This window comes from Emys orbicularis, chromosome 3, assembly GCF_028017835.1.
Source record: "Emys orbicularis isolate rEmyOrb1 chromosome 3, rEmyOrb1.hap1, whole genome shotgun sequence".
In the NCBI taxonomy this organism is placed as follows: Eukaryota; Metazoa; Chordata; order Testudines; family Emydidae; genus Emys; species Emys orbicularis.
The window spans coordinates 147944270-147956412 of record NC_088685.1 but is presented as its reverse complement, the minus strand read 5'-3'; the positions used below and the strand labels follow the sequence as shown (position 1 = coordinate 147956412).

At 42.4% G+C, this 12143-nt stretch overlaps 1 protein-coding gene across 1 annotated transcript in view; it reads right to left on the bottom strand.

The window, feature by feature from the left end:
• CRIM1 (cysteine rich transmembrane BMP regulator 1) overlaps positions 1-12143 on the bottom strand; it is a 314885-nt gene that overhangs the window by 25464 nt on the left and 277278 nt on the right. The window contains exons 11-12 of the mRNA XM_065401910.1: positions 7269-7478; positions 223-438 (exon numbers count right to left, since the gene is read on the bottom strand). Of these exons, the coding sequence (XP_065257982.1) occupies positions 223-438; positions 7269-7478 (426 nt within the window). The remainder of the gene's footprint in view (positions 1-222; positions 439-7268; positions 7479-12143) is intronic.

Sequence of the window (12143 nt, the reverse complement as noted above, 5' to 3'; positions counted from 1 at the left end):
TTTTTTAAAAATGTTCACAATGTTTTAAGCAGATATTGCTACAGAAGGTTTTGGACATCCTTCTCAAGAAACTGTCACGGATGATGGCTACAGGGATTGCTCCTGTGCAATCACAGAACCAGCAGTTGACTCTATTCAAGTCTACATATTTATTGCCAATTTCACAGGGTTTTGCAGAAGATCCAGAAAGGCCTCTGCTGGTAACTGGTAGGTCATGCTTACCTGGGCACTGTGGACAGCAGGAATCCTGCGTACGGATGGGGTTTTGACAAAGAAGAGGTGGACAGACTTCAGTCTCACACAGAACACGTCCACTATGGCATGTACACTGCGTGCAGGAATCAATATCCCATGTCTCTCCTTCTACAAAGTACTCTCCTCCTGGAGCATGGCAGATAGATGGACTGCTGAGCTCTGGCTTCTGCACAATAGATTCATCTAGGAAAAGAAGAGAATTAAAAGGCAAACAAATTAAAATATGTTGGGACTATCATCAATAAAATACAACCGTTGTGTATTACTTTCGGACTGTTATTTTTGATAACATAAATAATAAGAACAGTAACAAAGTCAAGTAAAGTTAGCTGAGAAAGCAGCTGTATAAATGAGATTATATGCGTATCATTATGGCAAAAGGTGGGAGAAATGAGACATCAGAGAAAGTAATAGGAGACTAGACTTATTAAAAAATGCAAGCTAATACACATCCAAGAAGCCAATTAAACACGGGCACACAATGAAATAGCTGTAGAACAGGAGTTCTCAACCTTTTTTGAATCACACCCTGCCTTAGCAGTTTTTTAAAAACTTGGAGCACATCCCCTCCTCCTGCCTGGTCACTACAGTGAGAAAGATACAGCCTGGCACTTGGGCTCTCAATGCGACTCACTCAAATTTGCCCTGGATGGCCCTCTGTCTTACTGAATTATTAGAAGTTTGATGCCCTGCCCCCACCCCTAAGGGAGCATGCTCTCCTGGTTGAGAACCTCTGCTATTGAACATGGAAGTCAGTGATTTATATATAAATATTAAGTACTGGTGGGCTGAAAATTTAGATATGAGCTTGCAGAGAAACGTGAAGCCAAAAATATCAATGCAATTTTGGTCTATGTGCACTGAAGTAGGAGGCGATATTCCTTCTCCAGAGTACTGTACATAAAATGGTGTTAGAGTCTGATATCAGGAATTTGGAAGGAATTCTTAGAACATCTAAAACGATTAAGGAGGCTGAAGTGATATCTACAAGAAGAAGAGTATAAATGTGAAAGGGACAGAAAGTGTTCAGGGTGGTTGTAATAACTTGGACGCAGAAGATGTCAGTTTATTAGCTCACAAGCAATGCAATGCTGCAGATAGCCCCATGTCAGCTGTCCCACAAGCAGCTGCATCCCAAGAAAGGGATATTTCCTCTTCATTTATATTTTCAAGCCAGCCCTGTAGAAAAATCGGAGCATATGGAATAGCACAGGATCAGTCTGTGCCCATTTCCATATACCAGCTGCCTTCACTGGGGATGCTAATAATTTTTCCATGAGGACATCATCCTCCAAGAAAAGAGTTAATGGTAGGAACTTCTGGTAATGATACATGATCAGCATTATCTTATTTTATCCATGGCTTATGACTAATAGCATATCTGAATAAAGCTATTTGTCTCAGCAAGTAGCCTATTTTACATGTGGGCATTCTGCAAAACTGCAAACCAATCTAATATACAGCAACTTATCCAGGGCTTATCATCAAAATAGCATAACCAGGTAGCACTGCTCAACATCAAATTTTGCTTCTCACTCCCTTAGCATGGAAACAACTGTTGCAATTGAGTTACTGCAAAATTATGACAAGGCGAGGCTTATAATGTTCCTGAACCAGTACCTGGCTAGTCAAGTATGCTCTAGAATTGGTTCCTGAATACCTGATCATTTTGGAAGCCTTGCTGCCACACACACAGAGTAGGGTGATACCCTGATTACTCTCCTATTCAGCCTCACGGGCTCTGAAAAACACTCCAGCAATGGGATGTAATGACTTTTTTCTTCTGATTCCTTATTGAAACCTACAGCATTCCATATCACTACTGCCATTTAATTTATCCTCATCATTAATATGTACAGACGCTCCCCGACTTACGCAAGCGTTCCTTTCTGGAACGTTTTAATACAATTAAATACTCATTTAGACCAGCTTTGGGTAGATATTGCCTGATTCTTGCATTCCATCTACAAATGCTGTAAGCAGACTGGGGGAGCTCCTGAATCGTCTTGTTCTGCCAAGGTAATATGAGAGAGCCCTAAGTACGCCAACAGTGTGCAGTTTGGCTTGCCTTTAGTTGGAGAGGGGCTTGGGAAAGAAATCTGGCAGGTGAACTATCTGATTTAAATGAACATTTGAGACTTTTTTGGTAAAACAGAGTGGGGCCTAGAGGGTCACTTTGTCTTTATGGATTACTGGTGAGGTGGACCAGCCATGATGGTCTGAATTTCCCCCACCCTTCGAGCTGATGTTATAGCTACTAAAAAAAGCTGTTTTCATAGATAGTATATGGAGCAAGTTGCTAGGGGCTCAAAATGAGGTCCCATTAACCAGGCTAAAACTATATTGAGGTCCCAGAAAGGAGGGGGGACCCAGACTGTGAGAGAAACATGAATGAGGCCCTTGAGGAATCTAGCAATTTGTAGGATGAGAAAATATGCTATGACCTTGGACAGGAGGAGGATGTGCTGATACTTCTGCTAATTGTACTCTTAAAGAGCTTAACGAACAGCCCTGAATGCTTAGGGATAGCAGAGAGCTCAGAATAGTACAAATCGGGGATTCTGTGGGAGACAAGTGACACTATGCTGTTCAAATTGGAACCTGCTTCCCTCTGACTGCATAGGTCAGTCTAGTAGAGTCTTTCCTGCTATGCACCAATATATTCTCGACTTCAGCTGAACAGCTTCTTTTGATCATAGTTAATCAGCTAGCATCCACACTGTCAGATACAATGATGCTGGGGTCTGGATATCCGATCTGACCTTCATTTGGGAGATCACGTCAGGTAAAACAGGTAATGTTATTGGGGGCTGAACTGACAGGCTCATTTAGGTCTGAATACCAAAACTGCCCAAGCCAAGATGCGGCTAACATGACCTGCTGAAACCTGTCTGAATTTCCTTAGGACCCGGTGGATGGGCATACATCATCCCTGGAATCCATGAGATGAGAAGAGCATTGGACAAGCACCCTGGGCTCAGATCTCCCCTTTTAACAGAATATTTAGCATTACTTGTACTAATCTGAAGCAAACAAGTTTACTGTTGGTTGGGTATCCCCACCCGTGTAAGATGCTTTGCAGGAGCGAGTCATTGGCAGTCCATTTGTGGTCACCTGTGAATTGCCTGCTGAGCTGCTCTGCTATGACATTCTGTATACCTGGTAGATAAAGACCTAGTGGCGTGATCTGGTAACAAATGCACGTGTTCCAGAGGCAAAATGTTTCTTCACAAAGGTGGGGGATGATCATGCACCTCTCAGTCTGCTGACATAAAACAATGCTATTGTGTTGTTTGTCATTACCTGAACTGTTAGCCCACCTAGCATGTGAAGAAATGCTGTGCATGTTAGACAAATAGCTCTAAGCTCTAGGATGTTTATGTGCAGAAGTCTCTTTGGGAGTCCAGAGTTCTTGGGCTTAAGTGTCCAGGTGAGCTCCCCAATCAAGCATGAAGGAGACTGTCACCAGCATCTTGGTAGGCAGAGGTGGAGAAAAGGGTATATCATGGTGGGGCGTCCTTCCACTAACTTAGTGATGAGAGGACTTCTTGGGTGAACTGCACTCTCGTGTCCATGTGATGTTTTTTGGGAAGATGCACTGATTTCAACCACCCTTGCATGGAGAGTAGGTGAAGTCTGACATGCTGTGTGATGTAATGCCATAAGTCCCAGGATTCTGGGGGTACATCTACACAGCAAAAAAAGACCCTTGGCAGTAAGCCTCAGAGCCCAGGCCAATTGATTTGGACTCGTTGGGTTTGCCCTGTTGGGTTAAAAATAGCAGTGTAGGCACTGAGCTCTCAATTATGGCATAAAACTTATTGCTGTAAGGTGGACACAGGATGTGTAGTAGAGGAGAAAAACGCTGAAGCCCTTCTGCATTGCAACCTCTGCTTCTTCCTTGGTGACTCTGATGATCTTTGTGGGTTGTAATAATAAGTGGAGGGCATTTGTGTAGAGTAGTTTTGTGACCTGGCCTGCTTTCTCCTAGGGGCTGTCACATGGACTCCCAAAGAATGGAGAGTCTCTCTGATTTTTGAGAGCGCTCAGGGCTTCCTGAGTTCTTGTGTTGAGCGGTCACAGCCTTCAAATCCAAGGTCCTCAATTGCTCCCTGAACCTCCTTCAGTATTACTGAATATTGTAGCCATGAAGCCCTGCACATGGCAATGGAGGGTAGCCACTGACCGTGCTCTTGTGTAAAACACATCTAATGCCACCTGCAGTGATGGACAAGCTACCAACTGTCCCTCAGGTACAACAGACTTCAATTCCTCCCTATGTTCTTGAGGGAGTTTCTCGATAAATTGTGACACCTTGTTCCATTAAAGTAACCACACTTTGACAGGAGCAGCTAGTAATTTGTAGTGTGCATCTGCAGGCTTGCTAATGGGCAATTTCCCCTGCCAAATAAATTATTTTTTATCTTTGATTTTTTGAGTAATTTTAGGGGGTGATCCTGGAATTTTGGACCTTTCATGCACTCAGGACACTCAGGAACTTGGTGAGTGTGAAAATATTCAAACCCATTGGAAGGGACTTGGGTACCACAGATGCTAGGGTCTGCCATATTTTTTTCCTGGTTCTAAAAGGCCTTTGTTAATGGGCACAGCAGAATGCAGAATGTCCAGTAAATAGTGCAGGAAAAATCATACGACTCCACAGGAATTTCTAAAATGTGCGCCATGCAATGGCTCAGTGGGAGAGAAGGACTCTATTGTCTGGTCTGATAAGGAAGAGGAGATTGCTGCTGGGATAAGATGCACTTCAGTCTGCACGTATTCTTCCTCACTTTCCTGCTCTTCCTGGAAAACAGTGCAAGTGTGTGCCAGCTACCTCTCTTAAGCCATTCTATGAAGTTTCATAGGGGAAGGAGATTGAACTCTAATAAGGGGAAGGGTTGACTAGAGGCAGGCTTCCTCATTGGCTGCATACCCCAAGTGTCTCACTAGAGCCAATATTGCATACGTTAGGGGTAAGAGGCTGGGGTCATGGGGGGTGGATGCCGAGATCCCATAGGTCTGCATTTGCAGTGATAGCTCCTAGATTCCCTGTATGTCAAATAAGGGTCACATGAATCAGAACAAGGTGCGTGGGTAGGAGGTGCCCCCTCTACTGTGCTCTGAAGGGGAGGAAGAAAATGAATACACCTCCTCTAACAGTAGGACTTCCCTATCTGGAGTTCTCGGATGAACTTGAGTCTTCCTCCAGTACTGGAGCTGAAGAGCTTACTGGTACCATAACAACAGTGGTAGTTGGTACTGAGAAACAGCTGAGGAGAGGAATGGTGATTCAGGCTGCACTGTGTCCATAAGATTGCTCAGTAATGGACAGAATTTCAGTGCTGAAAAAGTTGATGCTGGGAGCATCTGCACTGCAAAGATCAGCACCAGAGTAATGGGCACTGAGGTCATCGGCACCAATGTCAGTATCGAGAGCAGTATCAGGTGAAGTACAGGCTACTTCCTGAGACAGTATCATGTGTGCTTGGTGACCACATTTGGTCAGGGTATCAGAGGGACCTGATATGGACTGTGACCTACCCTTTGGCTGAGTATTCTGAGGTGATATACGTCTTGATTTCACTAGGTCCCAGGGAGGGCAACATAGGTCTGTGCTCACTGAGGGTATGATGTTCCTTCCTATCACTTTCAAATCACTGGTGGTGAAGGACTGAGCTGTTTTACTAGCCTAAGTAGATGGAGGTTTAGGTCTCTTCAATGAGCGAGCATGGGCGCTCAAGCGGAGACACAGCTCACTGGAGTACTGATTGAAGATGCTTATTCAGGCCCGGTAGGTCCCTTTTTCTGCAGTTCTGAGGAGGCTCTCAGAGAGCACTCCAGAAGAAGTAGTTTAAGACAGGCCTCTCTCACCTTCTGTGTCCTCTTGGAGAGGGAGCGACAGAATGAGCTTTTATCAGGGCTATGCCTCTCTTCAGGGCACAAAAGGCTTCTTGAGTATTAGCAGAATACCCATCACAGTGGGGACAAGTTTTGAGCCCTGGGGATTTTATTCAGTCATAGAAGCCAAATCCTAGTACTAGGTAAGTCCCTAATACTAACATAAGCTTTAACTAACATTGTTTTAACTAATTTTAAGATACTAATTTAAATAGTAATTTCCACTCCTGTTATTTTGATTCTTGTTTTTGTTTTATCTGACAAAGTAAAATATTACCTGAATCCTTTTAATTACTTGTTTTCTACTGATTTAGCATTTTATTACTATTAATATCATTATTACTTTGATGTTTACTATGCAATGCCACCTACCATCCAGTAACTCAGATATTAATTCATTATATATTAATATCTATTAAGGTAATAATTATTGCTTATTATATAAAATAGCCTCCTGTGAGCAACTAAAAATGAAATAATTTTATATTAAGTTAGATGGTGGGTACAAGTAAAGATCTTTCAAGTATTTTTAATGTGTAAATTCTGTTATAATTAAAAACAACATAGTAATTCTACATTATTTGTACTTAGCCTTCCTACCCAAAAAGAGAACTCAATCTTCCATTACAGGAGCAAACATTTCTGTTCTGCAACATGCAATCAGAATATTCATTTAATTAAGAAATCTGATTGAATGAATATTCCCATTAGACCCACTGAAACACTGCCATCAATAGGTGACCATTAATGAAATCTCATTCTTAACTTAATAAAAATGATGAATATTTTGTAATGGCTTATCAGAAGATTTTCATATGACATCACAGCTAATAAATTGGAAACATAGTATTTTAGAATTGCAACACTTTTTACAAATATTAATGAATTAAACCTCACAATAGCCATGTGAAATAAGTATTCATACCTTTATTTTACAGCTGGGGAAACTGAACCATAGAAAACAAGAAAAATCACCCACGTTAGTTTCTGGCATAGCTGGGCATCAAAACCTGGTCTCTTGACTTGTAATTGTGCCTTAACTATGAGTGAGGAAATTTTGCACACAAGTGGGAGCACGGTTGATTTATTATATAATGTAGAATACAACATTTTACCTGGACATGATGGACAACATTGTCCTGGATGTATGGTAGGGTTGCCACAGTTAGGTACAGGGCAGGTGATCAAGGCACACATCTCCCGTCCATTGTGACAATAACATTCTCGGCAACCATCATGCCAGCTCTCCTCTTTCTCATGACGCCGCCCATCCATTGACAGGCAAGAGCCTGTTTTAACTGGTGGCATAACAGAATCTGGTATCTCTGCATAAAATGATCAGAAAATACGTGCCCTGGTCAAAGTGTTGCTTAGAAAAAAACAGTGCATACCTTCGTTAGATTTGTTTTTAAAGGGTTTATTTTTAAATTATTATTATTAGCTATTCTCTTTCTTTCTTTCACCCAGACTTAGAAATATGGTCAGCCCCAGGAGCACTTGAAACAAGCCTCTGCATGGTGTACCAAGGTGAAATGATCATGTATGCTTTGGTTAGATGCATCTTCCACAAGAAAGCCAGTAATCACTTCTATCTACTGATAATGCAATGGTCATAATCACATAGAAACTGAATTTTGGTTTGGCATGTCAATGCTCATAAAAACAACTTTGCACATCTCCTTATGACCAGGAGACAATGTGCTCTGCTTGGAATATCTTTCGAGTTGGATTGCAATGGGTTGGTGGTCACTTGTTTGGGATTCCGAGATAGGCATATTGCTGCTCATACAGTAGTGACAGCAAATATAAGATTACCCAAGCAGAGTGAGAGCAATATCAAAGAGCAATGCTCATAAGGTTGAATTAATCCCTGGTGTAACTCCATTAATTTAAATGAAGTTACATCAGGGATGAGTTTGGTCCATTTCTGCATTCTGAGTTCCTGGGTTGACCCCCTACACGCTCAGCCTCTACCCTCCCATTAGGAGGGAGGTGACCACAAGACCAAAGAGCCACCACTCTCTCTTCCAGTACCTCCAGGGATGAAAAGGGAATATCTTCAGCTTCCCTTCTTTTGATCTATAGCAGGGGTGGCCAAACTGTGGCTCGTGAGCCACATGCGCTCTTTTACCATTAAAGTGCAGCTCGCAAGCCGCCTCCGCCCCCCACCCCCTGTTCTCTACCTACCAGACTTGGGGAGGTGGGGGGGGAATGGAGAGCTCAGGACCTCTGCCCTTCAGTGGGGTGGTGGGGTAGAAGCGTCTGTCCAGCGGGGAGGAGGGTCTCGGGGCTTCAGCCCTGCGGGGTTCACCTGCTGAGGCTCGGGGCTTCATCAGGAGTGGGGCTGAAACCCCAAGCTCTGGCTCCTGGCAGGTGTGCTCTGGGTCTCAAATGTCTGAAGACTGTCATATGCGGCTCGGAGGGCGAGTAAGTTTTGGCCACCCCGGTCTATAGGAAGATATGATTCCAAAGCACTTTCACAGGAGCTGGGGACTGGGTCCAGCATTCTCCTCAGAGATGGGAGAGAAACGGTTAAGAGAACCCTGGCATTCTTCCTCTACCCTCAAGACTCTAGTCTCCCCAAAGTACCACCTGTCTCCCTCCTCCACTGGAATATGTTGACACTCAAAGTGAGTAACGTAGCGTGGAAGCAGGGGAGGCAATGGGGATAAAAAGAATAAAGAGGAGGTGGAGGATTGAGTGATTGAAGAAAACCTTGGAGAGGAGGAAGAAAAAAAAAGGAAGAGGGGCAAAGGAAAGGAGAGATGGCATAAAAGAATGAAAGAAGGATTAACAAACATTAGAGGGGAAAATGGCTGTAGGAAAACACTTCATCTCAACCCTTTTTCTTGATGGAGGAAATGGTATGACAGGCTAAATACTAGAGGGGAAATTAAAAATGAAGGCAGGAAGAAAAGCAATGGCAGAAAACATAAGCAAATTTATTAGCAGAAAATGTAATATAAAATGTTACAATGAATATAATTTCCTATACATTATGTGAATTCATGGTAGTGGATAGTGTGACATGAGAAGTATTTCCATGAATGAGGTATGACCTTACATACTTTACAAGTGATAGACTGCAAAGAAGCCACAAGAGACTTATGACAGGTCATGCTAGTGAATGAAAATATCTCGCATACCATGAATCTGTTTTATATTTATTTGGGTTGTTTTGGTTATTACAATATGTGATTTATTTTGAAGAGAGTTAGTAAATGTTGAAAATTGTTTTGTTCCTGGATTGTGCTGACTGGTGGGTGAGACTACGACAGTTTGTGTTGCTTTTATTAGTTAGTGGGTAACCTTTTTTGACCTGGCTCCTGTGGCCAGGATAGACAGGGATGACAGAGACTTGTTCATGCCCTTCATGACATTTGATGTTGCAGAAGGATTCAGATTCGGGGTTGGTTGGTTGGTTCTATGGATTTTTAAAAAGTAAGTGGTTATGGTTGGAGTTCTGTGACTGGCTTTGGGCTGGGATTTCTGTGATCTGACTTGCTTTCAGGTTCTACTGCTGTAACACATGTTGTTTGCATGAGAAATTATTTATGTTAAATAACTTATTTTGGTAATCTCTTGCCTAAGTGATAGCTGCAATTTCTGTGTATTTCTTGTAGCTCGTTTTCAGCGTTTTTTTCGGCTTATAATAAAAGAAAATGGAGGGGTGTGTGAAAAGGAATGCTGGATTTTCTTTTTCTTTTTTTGTAGCAACTGTCCTTTTTTGATAACATCTAGAGCAGTAATTCCCAAACTGTGGTGCATGTACCACTGGCGGTATGTAGGCTACAAACATGGTAAGTAAATTGGTCTGAAGTACATTATTAGAATAAGAATTCACTGTAGCTACACTACTTAAAGTAGTACAGCAAGTAGTTTTGAGATTTAGAAGTCGTATACTAAGTCTTAAAAGTCTGAGATCCACTGATACATAATGTGACAGGGAAGTAAGATATTTCAAAAAAAGGAAATAGTGCATATACCATTTGGTGATACTTTGAAAGGTATACTGACACGTGAAGACCTTGGATGTGTATAAGAGTATCCTCCCCCAAGAAATTATATTGGAAATACCTGTCACCTGACGCAATCTGGTATACTCCAAATGCGAGCTCCAGGTATAAGTCATTTCTAGTGGTGGTGATTTAGCATTCTACTTCAGTCACAGAGTTTAAGGCCAAAAAGTATCACTAGATAATCTAGTTTGGCCTCTTGTACATCACAGGCAACTAACAGCACCCAGCACCAGCACACTAAACCCAACAACCAAAATGAGACCAAAGTATTACAATCCGTAGGAGACTAGACTATTAAGAACCACAGGCAGAGAATAGGAAGGACAAAGGTGCACCAGTATTCCAGGCCCCTGCAATGGGAGGGAAATGATTAAATGAGATATACCCACATAATCCTGCCACATGACCCACACCTGCATGCTACAGAGGAAGGTGAAAAAATCCCAGAGTCACTGCCAATGTGACAGAGGGGAAAATTCCTTCTCGACCTCACATATGACGATCAGTTAGACTCTGAGCATGTGAGCAAGAAACAGCCAACCAAGCACCTGAGAGAGAGAATGCTCAAATGCCACCTCAGAGCCCTGGTCCTCCGCGCCTAATGTCCCATCTTCAGCTGTGGCCATCCCTGAAGCTTCAGAGAAAGGATATAAAAGAAACCCTCCAAGAATACACCGGGGGAGAGGGGGTGTCCCTTCCTGACCCCTGCTGGTGGCCGGATGAAACCTGAAGCATGAGCTTTAGGAACATAAGACATAAACCAGAACCAAGACTGTTGAGCTTTGTCCACTACCATCACAAGCAACCCCATCATACAATTGCACTCATAGGTTTGTCCAGCTTGCTCTTAAAATTAATTAAGTTGTTTGCCCCCACAACTCCTATTGGGAGCCTGTTCCAGAACCTCACTCCTCTGATGGTTAGAAACCTTCTTCCAATTTCCAGCCTGAATTTGTTCATGGCCAGTTTATATCCATTTGTTCTTGTGCCAACACTGTCCTTTAGCTTGAACATCTCTTCGCCTTTCCTGGCATTTACCCCCGATGTATTTATAAACAGCAATCATCTCCCCCCTCAGCTTTTATTTTGCTAAACAAGCCAATCTCTTTTAGTCTCATAAGATAGGCCCTCCATTCCCATGATCATCCTAGAAGCACTTCTGTGCACCTGTTCCAGTTTGAATTCATCTTTCTTGAACATGGGTGATCAGAATTGTACACAATATTCCAAATGAGGTCTTACCAATGCCTTGTACAATGGCATTCATAGTCCTCTCTCTCTACTGGAAATGCCTCAATTGATTCATCCGAGAATCACATTTGCCTTTTTACCAGACACATTGGATTGGTGTCTCAGTCTTCCTGTGATCAAGCCACACAGCCAGGTCTCTCTCTCCCTCTGTAACTTCCACCTGATGAGCCACCAACCCTCCCTTCAGTTTTTGTGCAGAATTTCAACAAGTGCTCCTGCAAGCCCCCTCCCAAACATACTAATGATTGGCAGTTCCAGCTACACATGGACCCCAAGTTACTTCATCACAGGACACGTGTAATCACTTCTCAGCAGTGGCTGTGTGTTTAATTCCAGGTGAAGTTCAAGCTGTTGATAATAATTCAACCAAGTACTTAAGCATGTGTTTAAGCGCATTCCTAAAGTTAACATATACCTAAGTATTTGTGGGAATTGGGGCCTATAGCTCTTAATGGCACAAGACCCAATTATTCCACAGAGCTGATCAAATAACTGATTTTTTGGTTTATTGGACGAACCTAAAAATCCTAAGAATTTCATTTTGGGTCAAACCAAAACTAAATGTTTGTGCTTTTTCCTGCTGAAATGAAAAATTGACACTTCCACTTCCCCCTGCCCCTTTTCAGGGCAAATGCAGTGTTTTGTTAGCCCAAAATGAATTATTTTTTCTTTTTTCTTTATGTTTTCAGGTGTTTTTTACCCTTTTACATTTTTCTTTAA